The sequence below is a fragment of the Hylaeus anthracinus genome, unplaced genomic scaffold (assembly GCF_026225885.1).
Source record: "Hylaeus anthracinus isolate JK02 unplaced genomic scaffold, UHH_iyHylAnth1.0_haploid 11985, whole genome shotgun sequence".
NCBI lineage: Eukaryota > Metazoa > Arthropoda > Insecta > Hymenoptera > Colletidae > Hylaeus > Hylaeus anthracinus.
In genome coordinates, this window is record NW_026534333.1 from 12,226,620 (window position 1) to 12,245,670 (window position 19,051).

General features: G+C 37.0%; 1 protein-coding gene across 9 annotated transcripts in view; it reads right to left on the minus strand.

Annotated features, from left to right (window-relative positions):
• Positions 1–17,919, minus strand: part of LOC128886716 (CUGBP Elav-like family member 2) — an 88,638-nt gene extending 70,719 nt beyond the window's left edge. For 3 of the 9 annotated variants that reach the window (XM_054141862.1, XM_054141854.1, XM_054141853.1), the window contains exon 1: positions 16,561–17,915. In XM_054141862.1, coding sequence (XP_053997837.1) covers positions 16,561–16,681 — 121 coding nt within the window. In that variant the 5' untranslated portion in view covers positions 16,682–17,915. Of the gene's footprint in view, positions 1–16,560 lie in introns of all 9 variants that reach the window. The other 6 variants (XM_054141859.1, XM_054141855.1, XM_054141856.1 and 3 more) reach the window with 5 other exon arrangements.
• Positions 17,920–19,051: the final 1,132 nt, after the last annotated feature.

The following is a 19,051-nucleotide window of genomic DNA, read 5'->3' on the forward strand; positions in this document are numbered from 1 at the left end:
TTTTAGGAAGAAACAAGTAACGTGTTTACGTCGGTTAACTGCATCATTCATTTTTGTTATAATTTTTGGCCCTAATAATATTCTTAAAGTCAGAACTGTACAGTAACATTTTTATTGTATATTTGTGATATATTAGGTGTACAAATAAGTTCGATGCCTTTACATATATTCAGCTGTAATTATATTTCGAATTGAAATTTTTTTCTCGCCGATCGGTATCTTAAGGTATTAGCTTTAGGCTACTAAATTCACTACGTACTTTAACCTAATTGGTACATAACCTTGAAAAACAATACTTTGCACCATGACGTTTCAGAAGGAGCACATTGGACTTTGTATTCTTTTTGCGTTCGAGTTGAAGAAAAATGCTGCCGAGGCTACCAAAAAGATTTTCATTCATTCGGCATATTCTCCAGATATGGCCCCCTCAGATTGCCATCTTTTTCGGTCGCTACAACACCACTTAGTTGATTCTCATTTGAAATCTTTCGAAGAAGTCGAGAAAAGTATTTAATGAGTTTATTGAATCAAAATCGCCATCTTTTTATAGAAACGGAATCCGCCAACTACCCGAAAAGTGGAAGAAGTGTGTAGAAAGTAACGGTGGATTACTAGACTGCGGATTTTTATGCATTTATAGGAAATTCGAATGTGCAAGAAACTACAAGATGCACGAAGTATGCTATAATATAAAAAAATATTGGAAGTAGAATTTATATTATATCATTTACAGAGTAAAATGAAGTTTTATTTAGATTCAATTTTTGTAGGTACGTTTGCTAATATTTTATTTTGCATAAAGATCCGCAGTCTAGTGATTACTTTGTAACATAACGTGTATTCCTTTTTCTTATAACTAAACATCGAAAATATGATAAAAAGGCACCGAACTTTGGATAATTAAAAAATAATGAAATTGCTTCCTGGTTACGTAAATTCCACTGCAACTCTTCGTACTTTCAGGAACAAGTGTAGCGTCAGGAATTGTGTCAGGAATTGTTCGAACGATCCTGACGATCGCTATAGTATAGTACGGTGTATACTGTAGTTTCTTTGTTAATAAAAAGAATGTTAACGACCCTGTACGCGAACGGACCCCCGTTCAAGAAAACATGTGGAGACCCGTTTGGAGGCCAACGTCCACTCGCGATCAGCTGAGACTAGGTCATATGCAAAGTAGAATACAAGACAGTACGCTCTCCTCGATTCATTCCGCTTCCAATCGTTTCACAGGTGCTTCAAAGAATCCGCGCACTTAGACCAGATAATATTTTTCCGGTGAAGCAATTTTAAAAGTGGGACACTGGCGTTTGTGACTCATTGTCGAGTGTGTTTCTGTTGACTCCATTAACAGGTGAACGTTTTCTCTCTTTTGGATATACGGAATATTTAAAGTAATTGGGAAACATTCAAGGGCAAGTAATATTTTTGGAAAAGTAGCTTTGCAAGCTCGCAGTGAAACTGCTTCAGAAATAGAGGTATTTTCAGAAATTCTTTATAGAGAAAGTATACGATGAATTGTTTTCAAATTTTGATTATGTTTAATGGAATATTTACTCAGGTAAATCTTCTTCTCTAGGTCATCTTTCACGAGACGAAAATGAATAAACTATATTAAGTAGCGCATTCCATCGTCTGACATTTATTTACCACGGTCCACGAAAGGTCCACCCATTCGCGAACAAAGGTTATCTACTTCTTGAAAAACTTTATTAAAAAAAAAAAAACCGGTTACATTAGGCTACATCTATAGGTATTTAGTTTAAGGCAATCTTTCTTATATCCGAGCGCTGCGCCAAGATAAAATAGAAAGAACATTTTTCAAATCGTGGCCCCTACAAGTTTTATTCAATTTATTTGAAATTTTTAGGGGCGGCTTTGTTTTTCCTACATCAATGGAAGTGCGTACTGGTTTTAGCCTATAATAAAAACTTTTTTCGCTATACTTTCTATTCATGCTTTCCCCATTTTTCTAAAACTGAAATTTTTAACAATCCCTGCATGTCCTACAGAAAACGAAACCATTTTTATTTTTGTTCCAAGCTCGAATTAGTTTGCAGTTCTCCTGCGGGTTAGTCGTAACGTCGCCATGCTGTCCACTTTAAACGTACAAAGAGATTCGTACTTATAAGATAACACAATCTTCTTTATTAATAACGATAAATACCTGAGACGAGAAATTTCATTGAAAATTAGCTGCAGATTCGACTGCGTTAAAGGTTCCGGTAACTTACCTGAAACAAAAACGAAAAATCAAGTTAGTTTTATTTTAACATTAATGTAAATCGAAAAAATAAATTTTAACAAAGTTCGTACAAAAATATTGTTACAGTCCATCCGAATAGTATTAACCCTTTGCACTCGAGAGATGACTCTCAGTCATCATTAGGATTCACGCAGCAAATCTACAATACCTAATGTTTCTTTAGGTTTCGTTTCTTTGGAGCGCGTAATGACAATAAAATGATTGTCGGTGAGGTAAAGGTGACCTCATTCTCAAATACAGATAGCTTAGAATTCATAGCAATAGAATGCTAAGGAACATCTCGATTTGCTGGCAGATACCAGAAAAAAGAACTCCAGTGCAAGGGTTAACAGTAGAAAGGGTTAACAGTAGAAAAACATTGGAGTCGTTCTATATTTCACAGATCTCGAAAACAAAATTGCTAAAGTGTGCTAAACTTTTCGGTCTTCGCACCGGAAAGACCTCTTGAGCAACAAGATTGTTAACAAACGAAGAAATCTATTTTTGGACCTCCCAAAAGATGGAGTAGTCCCTTAAATCATGTGCCTCGAGTAGTTAAAGCAGTGGGCGGTATGGATGCAGTTGCAGTCAAAGGCCAATGGCCGCTCGCGATCAGCTGAGCGCGGCGTAAATCAAGATTCGAGGAGGCCGAGCGCGGCTTGACATCGTCAATTTGTTTCTCGGTCGTGTTGTATAGCACGGGTCTGTAAAAGTCGGTCGTTGAAACCGGCGCTGCAACATTGACCTCGGTCCTTGGCATTCGAGGCTGTACTCTCGATGTTGACGATTCGCGGCACGGGTCATCGTGTCCATCGACATTAATTCTTTGCGCTCGGAGCCATCTCGATGCGAAATTCCCGACTAGGTATTGAGTTGCATTAAATAGTGCAGCTTTACAATTAGTGCAAGTGGTACGATATTTTGTTTATACGAGTCTTTAGACATTGAGGAATATATTCGTGGCGAAGAAAAGAAGTAAACCTTACTTTTATATATAAAATTCATTGGACATGGGTAAAACGCATCATCACTGACAAATATACACCATGTTGAAGTCAAATTTGCACTATTTGTTATTGAAGTGCGAAGGTAATCTTAGAAGATCTTTTCATTGTATTCTAAGTAATATTATTCCATGTATTTTCCAATATCTCGTCGTAAATGTTTTTCAAATGTTGGAAATGTTTGATTTGGACATTTTTTGATGTAAACGAACCCATAGTAATTTATACTATATGTTATCAAAGTGCGAAGATAATTTTAGAAAATCTTTTCATTGTATTCCAACTAATATTATTCAATCTGTTTTGCAATATCTCGTCGTAAATGTTTTTCAAATGTTGAAAATGTTTGTTCCGAACTTTTCTGAAATTTTGTTCTGAAATTTACACTATATGTTATTGAAGTGGCGAAGATACTCTTAAAAGATCTTTTCATTGTATTCCAACTAATATTATTCAATCTATTTTGCAATATCTCGTTGTAAATGTTTATTTTGAACTTTTCAATCTAAAGCTACTACCTGCACGAATATTATTAAATATTGCTAAATACACGTTAACTAAATAAAATTTAGCAACAAGGTCTGTTCTCGTAAATGTTTATAACGAAAACATTTGGAAGCATGAAACCTGTCGTTTCATTTAGACAAATTTTTGAAATAGACGTAGATATATAACGTACAACTAGCGTACTTTGATTTGTTTTCTCGTGCCAATTGAATGGGTACCTTCAATGGAACATTGCACTTTTGAAAATTTACGCTCGCGTAAAGTTATCCTGTGTTATAACCAACAAAGTTTGCCAGAGTTACGAGGTCCCCTCAAAGGGAACGTCCGAGTCCAAAGGGTTAAAGTACGATTATCGCGGTTGTCGCGAAGCGTCGTTATTAACTCAACCGGACATGCGCTCGTCTCACGGAATTACTTCGTAATGGCGTAAGTCGGAGGCGTCCCCGTTGATAGTCGTTAAAAATCGTTCATTGCCGCGAATGTGCATTAGCTGTTGCGCAAATTGCAGGTACGCCTGCGCGCAAATTCTTTCGATTGCGCGAAAGCCCCAGTGCTTGCTTTGTGCAATCCGTTTACTTAATGATAAAGTATTTCTAACTTTGTTGCGTCCTCTGAACGAAAGGAAACCGTTCATATTGGCGTTTAGACCGGGACAATTTCTTCACTGTATCTCGAATTTTAATAGAATTAGCCGCACGTGAATTAGAAATGTATTTTCCAAATGTGCGTATCAGTTAACCAAAATTAACTTTTAATGATTTAATATTAAACGTGAACTAGCATAACATTTTGATAAATACTATATCTTAATAATTTCTATTTCTAAAAGCAGCTACTACCTCAACAATCATAAACATTTTAATTGAACACAGAATATTTAAAGATATTATTAAAGCACTGCTTCATGTTTAATTTAATTTTAAATCAATAAAATTTAACGTGATTGCTAATATACGCATGTGTACGTATATGTAGTAAGATTTGAATTTATCGATCGTGGTTGTTCGACACCGACTTCAAAAAGTACTCGATTACGATAGTTACACTGATACCGTAATTGAAGTATTACATCAGATTTGTAGTCGCCGGATAAAATTACGTAATCAGAGAATTTAAGGAGATTATTAAATTCTTTCTAGTGCTTTTTCGAACTCGGTTGAATTTTGTTTAAAAAAAAAAAAGCCTTCATTTATCAAGTATCCGAACCCATTGTCGATTCCGAACCGTTAGCTTTTTCACATCGAAAGCGAGCAGAATTCCATCGGAGGGCACCGTCGGACTTTTCGGTGCCAATAAATGTCGGTTATAAAACTCGTTTTCTAGCCGGTCCACTGACACACTGACGTTGCTGCCACGCCGTGCCACCTCTCACAAGACGCTTTAACTTTCTCGCGCTCGTAAAGTCGCATTTTTCAGAAAAATGGTCCCTGCCGCGCGCAACCGGTATTCCGGAATAAGCAGAGATCCCGGAGTGGCTCTACGCTCGGAAGAAATGGCGTAACGTCAAAACGACTTCTTCCCCGTTCTTTTTTTTCTCTCTCTCTCTCTCTTACTATAGCGAGCAAACGTAGACCCAGCCACTATTTTTGTTCGCGGCGAATGTTTTATACGATGCACCGCCACGGAAACTTTACGACCGGCATCGACGGACCAAGTTTTCCTGAACCGTGCCACTGGTTTCTTCTGCCTTGTTGAACATCCGTATCTGGGTCGCGCGAATTATCGCGGGACGGCTCTAATTCCTTACGCCGCTTAACACGTTGAATATCGCGAGGATTATCGACGTATTTCAGCTCCGACGAGTCTGCTGTTCATTGACGAACGCTTTATTCGGTTGTTTCGTTAAGCTTTGGGGATGTAACATTTTGTGACGAGAGGTCTTTTTTTTTTTTGGTACCTACCAGGTATCAACTCGAGATGTTTCTTAGCATTCTATTGCCATTCTATCGAATAAGTACTCCAACTAACGTTATTCTAGAAGAATCAAAAGGTAATTGTTTTATATCCAAAGCTCTTTCTTACACACATGCCTTGGCAAATATTTATATTATTGGTGAATATTTATAGTAGTTAACGTTCACCAATTTTATCAAATAATTAAAAAATATAAGCACAAAAGGAAAAGGCTTATTCAACAGTGTATTGGAGATACTCTCAATATAACAAAAATTAGTTGTATACAAATAATCACCTAGCTTTGTATGACACGGACTACAAGATAATAACTACTTCGATTCCAATTACTACTGAAATTGGCCACTCATTACGAAATAACAAAAATCCTAACTCTACGTTTAATAACACTTTAGTAAAAGATCGATCTATCAAGATATATACCGATGGTAGCAAGATGCCCAATTCTAAGTCAGTGGGTTGTGCTTGCTTATGCTATGAACTAGGCATCGCAATTAAAAATAGTCTACCTGTAGAATCATCTATATTTATCGCTGAATGTTTTGCAATACATAATGCCCTCGATATCGCCTTAAACAATCCTAATATTAATTATAAAGTCATTACGGATTCCCTCAGCTGTCTTATATGCCTTAAAAATAATAAAGTAAATACAAATATTAATCCATACATACTCAGTATCAAAAGCAAATATAGCGAGTTCAAACAAAAAGCTCAAATAATAGTAACATAGAATTCGTCTGGATTCCATCACATCTACGTATTCATGGTAATGAAAATGTTGACAGCTTAGCCAAGAATGCCAAGTTGTTTGAACCCAATAAAACTACATATACTAATCCCACGTACAGACTCTAGGGAATTGCATAAGTATAATGCTATTTCCAATACCAAAACGCGCAATCAAAGTCAAGGTCTAGAGAAAGGTAAAGTGTATCCTAAACGCTATGTCGGCACAAAGCAAAAACCGTGGTTCCACAATAAAAATCATGCAAGAAAAATTATAGTAACCATTAATAGGCGTAGAGCTGATCATTATAATCTTGCGGCATCACTGGCGCCGTATAGGGATTACGAATAAAGCTAATTGCGATTGTAACCATATCATACAATACCTAAATCATGTTCATTGGCAATGTCCGTTATATGAATCCCAAAGAATGACACTTATCGAAAAATTAAAAGTGTAAACAGTACCCACCACTGAATATTAAACCTCTTCTCGCAGAGTGTAACGTTAAAAATTCTATTACAAGTGTGCAAATTTTTCGATGAATGTAACCTACAAATTTAATCATTCCCTAGACAATACCTAGTTTAACTGCTTAAACATCTGTACGCTCTTTTTTCCAAAATCGTATTTATAAATCTATGTACAATAATAATGTATAGCTGTACAAACCTTCTAAGAGGTTTGCGTAAGCTATAATAACAAAAAAAGAAAAAAAAAATTCTATTGCCATGAATTCTAAGCTATCTAGATTTGAGAATAAGATCACCCTTACCGCGCCGACAATCATTTTGTTGACACTACGAGCTCCAAAGAAATGAAACCTGAAGGAACATTAGGTATTGTAGATTTGCTTCGTGAAACCTAATGCCGACTGAGAGTCACCTCTCGAGTGCAAAGGGTTAACATTTTGCGACGAGAGGTCACCTCTCGCGCGACAAAGTATTTTTTCCTAGGACTCTAAAGTTAACTCTGAGTTCAAGTCAACTCTGGAGTATGTAGTTTCCGAAGAAATCCGCAAGAATGTCTGCAAGGCGATCCAATACTTCCGGGAATTTCTAGCGACTCACCCTGGCATACGTATCGAATCGCGCGAAAGGAAGTACCTTAGGACCCGTGGTTTGCTAACAAGGTCAAGTTAGTAGCGTTCTTTGAACATTGGGAAAACGTGATCGAGCGTGCTAGAAGCATGCAGTTTGTCCGGTATGGACGCGCAAACGCGGTGTTTCTTGCGCAATCCATTAACACGCGTCACCTGACTCCTGCCTCTCATCCTTCGCAGTCCGCTGTTGTTTCACGGATTCGTGACTCGCCTGAACGCAACCGTGGATTGCGTGTTGCATCGCCGATGCGACGTGCATTTTCCAGCACGTAATACATACTTTCAACCTTTGAAACCACTGCAATCGTTTCTGTTTAAATAACGAATTCTTAATTGCTTCGATTAAATAATTAACCGACACTGCCTAATCGTATGTGAATATGCCGCGCGACTCTAAATTATTCCAATTGGAGCAGTTACTGCGAATGAGACATTATCTTGTTTACGTCTTTTTGTATAATTTGGAAACAGCGAGATAGGAAGATGTACACGTAAGCGGTCATAGAAATCTAAGCGGCGCGAGAATGTGCTTTCAATTAAAGATTCCGTTTGTATGAATGGAAACGTAGTTTGTTACAACGATGCTGTTGGGCGTGGCCAACATATTTGCAATGTATATGTATAACATCTGATAAAGTATATTTTGTGCTGCAATTTCTAAGACGATTATTATACATTCATGCTAGTGGTTAAGTATAAATACATATCTAAGATAATTATTATCTATGTATATAGGCTAATGGCTATTTTAAAATATAGAAATTAAAATCAATATACTTTAAATACTACGTATAAATTTGTTTTCAACTAGTCGACATATCTTTTAAATAAAATTCATCGCTAATAAACGTAGAACATTTTATTTCTATATTTCAAAGTATGTTTAGCCAGTCAGAATGTTTCTTTTTCAAAGTTTCAGCAGTCCACATATTTTGCTTATTGTTAATGCTCTAACGGATTACAATTGTACGTGATTGATTGATTCGTTAAAGTATCAACCAAACGCACAAATTACTTTGACTTTTGATTTTACAACCATCTGCGCTCTATATGGTTTTCCTTGGTAAAGAAATAGCAGGTTTATCTTGGAAAGGCACAGAATTAATTTCTACGCCTAATATTATTTTGAATATACCTCTTTTAAAGGTTCCTTTGCAGTGATTTGGCCCTTTAACTGTAAGAAGTTCGTCGAATATACATGAAATCGTGTTGGGTGTCGCTAATTCGTCCTAGAGAAATTATCGGCGAGCGCGAAAAATTAAAATCTCAGTCTGTGAATCAGGATACTCTCGCATAGTACTCTCGTTTTTCTCGTACCGTTTTTACCTGTCTATCAGCTTAGCCGCATAGACTCAAAGGCTTATTATGTAACTTCCCGCGTGCCAGCTTATAAGGAAGTCAAGGATGTTTGAAAGTGTAGTCGTTACAGTACACTCTTCCCTTGGCATTCTTTGCGATTTTATCCCCGTAGGCCACTGTATTTCGTCACCAATTGTTTTACGCTTGTTTTCCTCGAAGAACTTTTCTGTTTTCATTATTTGTTCTTTCTTTTTAAACTGTACATACATTAAATATACCGGTATTGTCAACACTGTAATAATCATGATTTCAGAACTAGATTTGATGGAACAATGCATGCTGTATAATTTTGTGTTTAAATTATCATTAAAGTGACAGAAGTGTTTTTCTGAAAGCATATGCATGTACTGTGTAGATATTAAAAGATGGCTAGCGGGCCTGATTTATTGGTAACGGTAGAATCTTCTTGATCGTACTATAGAATTCAATGCTGTGATCTATAGTATAATCTTGGCTTAGATTGTACTGCTACCAATCAGATCCATTAGCCAACTTCTCACCTCTGCATAGTGTACATGAAAGTCTATAATATAGTCTTCCTTTTTGTGAAGCTATCACACGAATACAATTTTTTATTATATCTGACTATCTATATATTAAGATTGAAAATCTTTTTATTTTCGAACAGCCGAAATTCATGTCTTGTTATATGGTGAAAAATGCTGTGAGACGATGAACTGGGTGGGTAGTAACAGAATAAATATGTCTCGTTACACAGCTTGAAAAGTGGAGGGATAATGCGATGAATATAGAGAAGGACAGCGAATAAAGAAGAGGATGGATCGAAAATACCAGGGTACATCGATGAGTTTTATCGTTGCATTAGCATTGTCTCACCGAGACGGGTATACCCCCCAGTGGTGGGTATGGTTTCTGTGCAATTATCGTAGAGACATTTGTGCATTTAAGGAGACTTTACAAAAAGAGAAAAAAATGTCCTGTTACAATTGGCTCTTAATGCGTCATAAATCAATGAAGGAGAACGAGGTCAATGAAGAGAGCGAAGTCGATGACACCACTCCTGATGTAGACTGCGGAGAATAAATGACAAAAAATTGTAGTAAATTTGTAGTGTTGATATTAATGCACTAAATAACATTACAAAATATTAACAGCTGTCGGTTGATTTTCAATCTCTCCAACTCTTGCGTGTGCGCGCGTAGTCTGTAAATTTGTTTCAACCATTTCGAACGGATGATTCAAGTTCTTGGTGAATAAAACAAATAGCATACATCTTTATTCGAATAATCCTCTTTCCTTGCAATTTTTTCTTCGTAGTCCATTGTCTGCTGTTACCAATTACACATTTTACGTATGTTTTCCCCGAAGAACTATTTCAAGTGTTCCTTGTTTTCCATGAAACGCATTTTCTGTTTCCTTGCAGTATTTAAAAGACAGTAATTCTTCTCAAAGCCGAGCAACTTCAGCTCGAGAATGACGTTGCGGATAACGATTTCGCTATCTTGCTTGGTATTCGCCATAATTATACGTAGAGTAGAAATATGGTTAGTTTGGAGGTCGCAAAACGCAACAAAGTCTCACGTTGGTATAGGAAGCAACGTGTGTGGATTTGTCTGTGTGTAATTTAGTTACTTAATGTATATTACTTCATTCACCGTTCAAATTATAATTGACGATAAAGATGATGATTTGATTTTGGTTTATGTACTCTTAGTGTTTACTCCATTTTAATATTCAATAGCATAGACGTTTGCTTCGAAACATCTGGTAGCAATTAAATGTTAAAGTATCTTAGATTTCATTTTTTGCATACAATCAGGATTTGTTTGCTCGTCTTTTACACTAATTAAACTGTAGTAAAAAATCAAGTAGCCATTAGACTAGTTACTGTAAATAAAACTACATCAATCGCTAACAGCTTTACTTCAATTAAAATAAGTATATAAATAATTGCATAATTGTGAAATAATTATTACACTGACTGTAAATATTTTCGTTGGGTAAAATCAACTGTTCAACAAGAATACAACGATCCATAAACGTAAAAATTACTGCGCTTCGAATGTTACTTCGCTGTTAGTACCACGAAACGTCCAATTCAGAAGCGTTCGGATACATTCGCGAGCGATTGTACGGTTTAATCTTTAATCTGCAATCTCCACGTTTGGAAAGAATTGTCTGGATATCGATCCTGCCGCGCCATCAATATTTTGTTTAATTACTTCAGCTCGTGACCGGTATTTCCTAATGACGCCTCACTCGACGCGGCTGAGCACCGAGAGCCGATTAGCTGCAATAAATCATCTCACGTTGCGCCGTAACTCGACGCTGCTTGTTCTGCGTACACACGAGAAATCGGCCCACTGGACGTAGCTCAGGATACTCCGCGAATCGTCCTGCAGCAATATACGCGAGAAACGGATAAGTTATCCGCGATACACGCTTTAACAACTTCGTTCGCGAGGAACGTGAGAAACAATAGCGCAAAAAAATGCGTCAATTCTTTTTTCTCCTCGAGGTAAAAATCTGTACCAAGTGGAAGCACCTGTGCCGGGTTAAAAAGGATCGCGCTCGTTTTATTTTTCGTGTGAAACGTAACGAACGCCTGCGTCGTCGTTTCTTTCGTATAAAAAGAGTTTCGGAACTGCAGTTTCGTAACAAACTTAATCTCTTCGGGGGACACCGAGACACATGTCTGTGTTTAGCATTCTTTTTTTAAGTTATTCCTAGTGAAAGAAAATTATTAATTTGTTGGCGAAATGATTATCATAGGATTCTTCGACGAAAGAAACTCATGGTTTGGTTGACAGTATTTTATTCCACTTGATAAATCACTGCTTCGAAAACATTGTGACGTTTTTTTTTTTTTTTTATTTTATTTAAAGCTCTTAAGACCCTATAGGATCCATTTCGCTTTACAATTTTGACAGTACGGTGTTGATACAAATAACGTACAATTAGGAGAGTATATTTTTAAATGGATAGAACACGGTCGTTTAGAAAGGAAAAGATTCGCAGACAAGCATTGATGTTCGGCTCGGCTATAAATATATCGATGTTTAGGGCATTGTAACGTTGTCTTCGATGTGTGAAGCTTTTGTGATTATTTAAAAAATATCTTCGATCTTGTGCTACCATTTACCAATTAATATTATCGTTGATAGAATTTATGAAAAGAAACGAAGAAGGTAAGTATCAAATGCTTTAAACTGATTATTATTAATGGATTATTAACTATAGACTGGATGAGTAATCCACTATTAGTATCTACAATAATAATAATAATAATGTTTTTGTTACATTTACGTGCAAACATGCAACGAGGCGAGATTCAGTAGAGATTTGTATACAGCAGAAGAATCACACGACAGTTTGTACACAGTACTTTCTCCTGAAGGCCGCGACAACGTTTAAAGGTTAAATGTGAAGATGGAAATCGAATGAAATGCGCAAGAGAATAGGAGAAACAGCCACCGTGATTGCAATTAGGCATTCCATGGACAAAATTGTTATTTATAAACGTGTTCGAGTTAAAAACAGAATATAAACTGTCCGTCTACTGTTCATTAAATAAAAAATAAGAATTTGAATTACAGAATAAACGTCGAGAATAATTTAATTTTGTCCATTTTCGAATACAGGTCTCCATCCTTGCCGATCGGCTCTAGCGACGTTTAGTAAGAAAATTAAATTGTCTCTGTTAACGAGTTCGTGCAGTGCTCGATCCACAACCTTGGTAGATAATTGTCTTTGGCAACTGTATTGCATTAAAGGAACGTGACGTTTGTAATAATAATATGTATCTATGTGACGTCTCGTTAGCTCTTCGCTTGGCGAGTGAAACACGTTACACAGAAGTTTAAACAAAATGCGAATGAATTCAAGGACGTCGTCCCGTTTGCGTATTCTCTCGTCGGTTTACCAAAGAAACGCTAATATCGATACTAAAGCACGTGTACATATTGCTCAACATGGACTTGCTCGTGTTTCATACTCTTGGATATTAATAAAAAAAAAGAAAAAAAAAAAAGAAGCGAACTCCGCGACTACTAAAATTCTGGTATTAGGTATTATAGACCTAGACTCCTTCAGCTACGAGAGAGTTCGCGTGAATCATGTTTCGTTACGAATATATATATTATTCGCTGCGTGTAGAGGTTACGATTCTTCATATTTATAATGCATCGCTCGACTGAAACATCGAATTTATCGCTTACAATAATTTAGACAAATTTCTTCGATGAATATAAAAGGTACGAATACTTATGGGGCTGACTGTATACGGACTTCAATTAACAAATTTTGTTTATCGTTGTTCTTCTAAAAGGTTGCAAGTACACCTACTTGACAATTAGTAGGTGTTGAAATAAATACCATGCTTCTAAAATTAATCATTTATAACTTTAATTTAGACAGATGCACATATTTATGTATATCAATTATAAATTATTCGTGTATTTATAAATATATTATATATTAGTAATTCGTAAAATCATTCTGGGTACTTCAAAGTACCGACAGAATCTTGATTTTAATCGCAATGTATCCGTACACGTACTAAGTTTCAACCTGGTGGCCATTACAATGCATCTACACGAACTTTAGCGGTCATGAAATTCTTTAATGTAGCCAGAGTTGTAAATGATTGAATACAAAGGCACAGAATTTCTACGCTTAATATATCAGACTTTTTTTGTTTACAGAGTGGATACGAACCCGTTTATCTTACATTATTTATCGCACGTACAAAGCGAGATCAACCTTAAAAGGAATTTACCGTATCCTCTTCGAATTTCAGATTCAAACATCGATCGTTAAGAAGTCCCACTTAACGCGTGCGTGTGGTTAACGATTTTAATTAAACCACCTTATTGCTGGAGTTATGTAAGATGGATGAAACGCTAACGATCTTTAAACCGTACACTCTTTAGACTGTACCGTTACAAGCAGCACGCGTTGCAACGACTATGACGAAACATCATGCAGCGAATCAACGGAACAATGGACGTGTACAGAAGCGAAACAAATCGATGCTCGCTCGCTGATATTTCCTTGCGAAGGCCCGAGTTAGATCCTACGATACTTTCTTACGCTACGAGCCGCAGGTTGTGTTCGACGTGTATATACGTAAGAAACATTGAATGATTTTGTAAGACACACTTCGCACGGAAGATTCTCAAAGAAAATCAATTGTCATTTCGGAATAGTATTCCCTTATACAAATACATCGTGAGTATTTCTTTGATGTTTGTTAGAAACGGCTTAATAGTTTGCTAACCATACACTTTTCATGAAAGTACATAATATAGTTTAATTTAATGTTCATAACTGTGGTAATGTGAGTAAATATGTTATATATTAGCATCTTTAAATAATAAACCATTCTGAATCGTATGGGAAAAAGAAACGGATTTTAAAAATCTTGAAAACTGACGACGTTATCTCGTAGGCGTATAAACGATTGCTTGTAACTTTTAAATTATTCTATTTAAATTATTAACTATTAGAACTATTTAAATTATTAACTATTAGATCGTCCCAAAAGTTTCTTCCGTGACTTGCACTCAGTTATTTTGTGTGGTAATGTTTATATAAATAGACAACTGATTTCTTAGATGTTAATGTAACAGCAGTGGTGGAAAATGAATCGTACGCAATTCAATAACGTAACATTAGACATAAAACATTGTGCATGCATCACTAATTAATGAAAGGGAAGAAACTTTTGGGACAACCTGATACAAACGAAACGGAAGTCACTACAATCAACTACAAACGATGCTGAATCACATGGAAAAAACGGATTTCATATAACTCGATGTCGAGTGCTGGTCATTTTTTCAACATTTGTTATTTATTAATTGTTGAAAGTACAGACGAAACTACTGTTACTACAATCAGCTACAAACGAAATACTATAATTTTCCGTAAAAAAATGTTAATTTTTTGATAGTCGAGTGCCATGTTCATGTAGCTAAGGAAAATGCACTAAGCATACTATCGACATATTCATCGCTCAACAAATGCGCGTCGATACTAAACGGAGTGGTCAGCCAAGGACTCTAATTACTATACTTATGCAAAGCATCCAAGCGACTCCTAAACGGCTATCGATTTCAAGTGAACAATCCCCGTAATGCTTCCAACGAAATTCGTACCGCGCTTTACATAAATCAAACCCCATAAACGAATCCTCGTAACGCAATAATAATCAGTAGCAGCGTGGCGTCCTGAACCCAATTGGATAGTCGAACACCCGATGCCGATTGGCAGGTGAAGTGACATCTACAATTGCCACTGTCGCCGACACCTTTATTTTATTAATAGTGATGGCTCAGACGGTGTACGCAACGCGGCTATGTATATTTATGCGGATAGGTATTTATTCATTCTATTCAACGGTGCTCGAACTGCTCCTGACTATTCATAACAGTCACCGTCTTCAGAAACGTCCGTGCCACCTTGCACATATGGATGCCTGTGTGTACTCTGACCAATCGATTTATGGATTTCTTTGACCGATACGTCTGTGCAAACGTATGATAAAAACAAGTACGATCGCGATATCATTCCATGTCAGGATGATCTTTCTTGTCGATACTCTGAGATAGTTGCTTCGAGGTAGTCGAGTTAAAAAAAAAAAAAATGTATAGCTCATCGAACTTGAAAGACAGTCGAACAGAAACAATACATCGAAGAAAACAGAGTAATTTTGAATAAACTGGTTTAAAGGACTATTTTAATTAATAATGGATTAATAATAGATCTTTCGGATCCAAGAATATTACAATCCAACGTCTTGGTTTGTTTAACGGTCTCACGACCGATTTACATGCTAAATTACTCGTTTAACCTTCGCAAGTTAAAGGTAATGCTACGCAAATAACATACCCAGCCATTAATGAACTGACGTGACTTTTATTTTTCGCATAATGTTAATCAAGGTTCCGTATTGTACCGTAACGATTATATCCGTTTTCCGAATGAAAACGCGTATTTAAACAATACCGAAGGCTAGTTTCGCGTCGATCGTATAAGTATTCTGTAAATTAGTAACTTCGATTTCTAGAGTTAATTACGTTTTCTGATCCACTCGAACCATAGTCATTTATAAATGGAGCGACGTCCATTTGGAGTTTATTTAAAGATATTTAAATGTGGTACGTGTTCCATTAATGGGAATTTTGCAAGGTACGTATTAAACATTAAAAGCTCTCTTCATTTATACCTCGGAATATATTTGTTTAAATGAATTTAATTTGATTAGAGGAATATGTTTCTTATAAATATATATACTGGGTTCTGTTACCTTCAAAGTCTTAAAATGACGATGTTTCTTTATGCCAAATAAAATAATCTCTTCCTCAAAATTTTTTATTTCTGTCTTTACCAATAAACATATTATTACTCGCGCTTTCAGATAATTTTTATCGTCAAGCAGTAAAAACTTATCGATACATTTCGTATTAAAAATGCAATAAATAATCACGAACTCGTTTTTTTTTTTTGTATTTAGTGTAAATATATTCTTCGAGTCGACCATATTTAATACTTCATATTGGTCTCATCGACAATTTATCATTTATAAATTCACTAAACGTGCAATTATAATTGACAGAATGACTAAACAATTGTTTCTTTCGCATGAACAAACATTGCTAACATTCCTTGAAAATTCACGGACGGTAATCTTTAAAATAATCTCAATGATCATAAATATTTTAATCGCAAGTGTTACCTGGGATGGAATAAGGTACATTCTGCGGCTGCGGCGCCCAGTAAGCCTGACTGATTGCAGGATAATGACTCTTTGATCCGAAACTGGGGCCGCTATACTGCTTCCGGCTCTTCATCGCCATCGTCGTTGATCACAACACGTGCACTGCGCGCGGGAAATTTAAACCGGCTGACAGGCGGCAGGTTTGTTATCGCGACGCGGGATCAAAGGCTCGAACGCGAATAAAACTGCACAAATATCACTAAAAAATCATTCCCCTATGATTACAAACCAAACAATCGACTGCACACTCTCGAAATCTTTGTTCCATTAATTTTCACACTTACTCCGCATTTTCGAGTAGATTAGACCGATACTACTATACAAATTGAACCTATACGAGATCGTAATCGATTGCAAGAATGATCTATCGACGATAGAAGACGTTCTCGCGGAAGAAGCACACGTTTCCGTTGCGATCGTCATCCACGCAATATACCACGTTTTCTGTCCGATTTAACGACTGTTCCTTCCGAAGGAATTCGGTCTTACGTAATCACCACTGACGATGCTTATGCAACGCGCGAGTAGGACAATCGTGACAACAACAATAGCCGGTGGCAACTGCGACGGGGCTTGTTTCTGACAGCGGCAACGTATCGACCAGTCCGGTCGTCCCAATCGGCTACGGAAATAAGACGGTCCGTCTCTGAGAACTGTAACAATGTTTCTTCCATCGATTCAGCGACGAGTCAACGTTCCGTTCGATCGAACATTTTCCCGACGTTCGGATCCGTGTCGATCGCGCGCGGTTCGATTACACGACAAATACATACGACGGAATGATCGTTGCGGTGGACAGTCGGCCGGCGCGAATTTACCGTGACTCGAGCACTCGAAAATAGATGCCGTACGCTGTTCCAGGAACTTTTGGCCACCGTGCACCTGAACAATAATGATAAGGCACGCGACTTTGCGACGAGAGAATCCCGGTGCACCGGCACAATTCACGTTTTCTTCGTAACAACCGTAGGCCACTGATCGCGGTTGGATCGATGGATCGATTGATCGCACTGCCGCGGCGCACGCTACTTCCCCGGCGCGAACCAAATCCGCGCATGCGCACCGCGTTCGCGTTCACGTGCACGTTCGAAATCGTGCCAATCGTGTCGACGGTGCACGGCGAAACACGCGACCGTAATGTCTCTACCGGTCGCCGTGAACGAACGGTAGGACTCGGTTCGTCGCTCGACACTCAACAAGTGAGAGAACCGGCGGCGTGTTCGCCTCAAGCTTCCACTGCCACTCCGTAACTTCGTGCTTCTTCGTGAACTCACGACTGTCCTCTCCTGTTCCCTCTCTTCACACGAACGCGCCCACACCGCCCCCTCTTCTGTTTTCGTTCGAGCCTGCTCACTCTGTTTTCCTCTTACCTTCCCCTCTCTTCTTTTTACATGCATTACCCCCTTCCATCTTCTTCTTTGCCCCCTCCTTAGAACCCTCAAAGTGCATCAAACGTCATTCAATTCCTGCTTATCCTTTTGACTGCGAAAGACGTATATGTATATGTACGCGTCATATTTCCTCGCGTGTTTATCGGTACACACTAAAAGCGCGTAAATTCGTCTACAACGCGGTACCTTTGGCACGTGGTAACGCGGGAGGAATTAATCTGGTTTCGAGTAATTCTAAGTTTCTTGTAATGCAGTTCATGTATGAGGCAGGCAGAATTAATTGGTTTTTGCGAAGGTTGAATGAATACGAAGATACACGGCCTGTCTAAAAAAAAAAGAAAAACCGAACTTTGGCTATAAAAAGAAAAAAAGTACAAGTGAAATTTTGACACACACGTTTATTTACTCAAAATAATCTCCCTCTGCGTCAATACAGCGTGTAGACCACGTAAATTAACATTTCGAAGGACCTTTGCTAGCTCCTGTTTTGGTAGCCCGTTTAGTACGGCAGTTACAGCGCACAGTGCGGCGAATGATAGGCAAACGTGGACAAACATAATATTTCTATTTTTTTTTTTTTTACTTGTTTGTGCTTGGTAACATAGAAAATGGATTTAGATAAACATTTGTGGTTAAAATATTTTCATTAAAATGTTTACATATATGACATTTAAATATGACATTTTTTTATTAATTCTGGTAACCAAAAGAATGAAACTATACGTGGCTGTTTAATAGCTCATCAATAATCATTTTATATCGACATGTAAAATAAACGAATAATAGATTTAAAGTAAACTATATTTTATAACTATTATTTAAGAGTATAACAGACAACGAATATATGTTTCTAATAGTTTTTAATTATAACTTTCTTATATTAATTATTATGTCATTTATAATGGTTGTTATCAATATTTATACCGCTAACTTTGTTACATTGCTCTATCGAGATCCACTTTTCAGCAATTTCAATATTCTTGATTTTAACGACTCGTTCTAAACAAATTTATTTCTCAAATATTAGCAGGTAGTAGTAAAAGTGGACATTGTTTGCA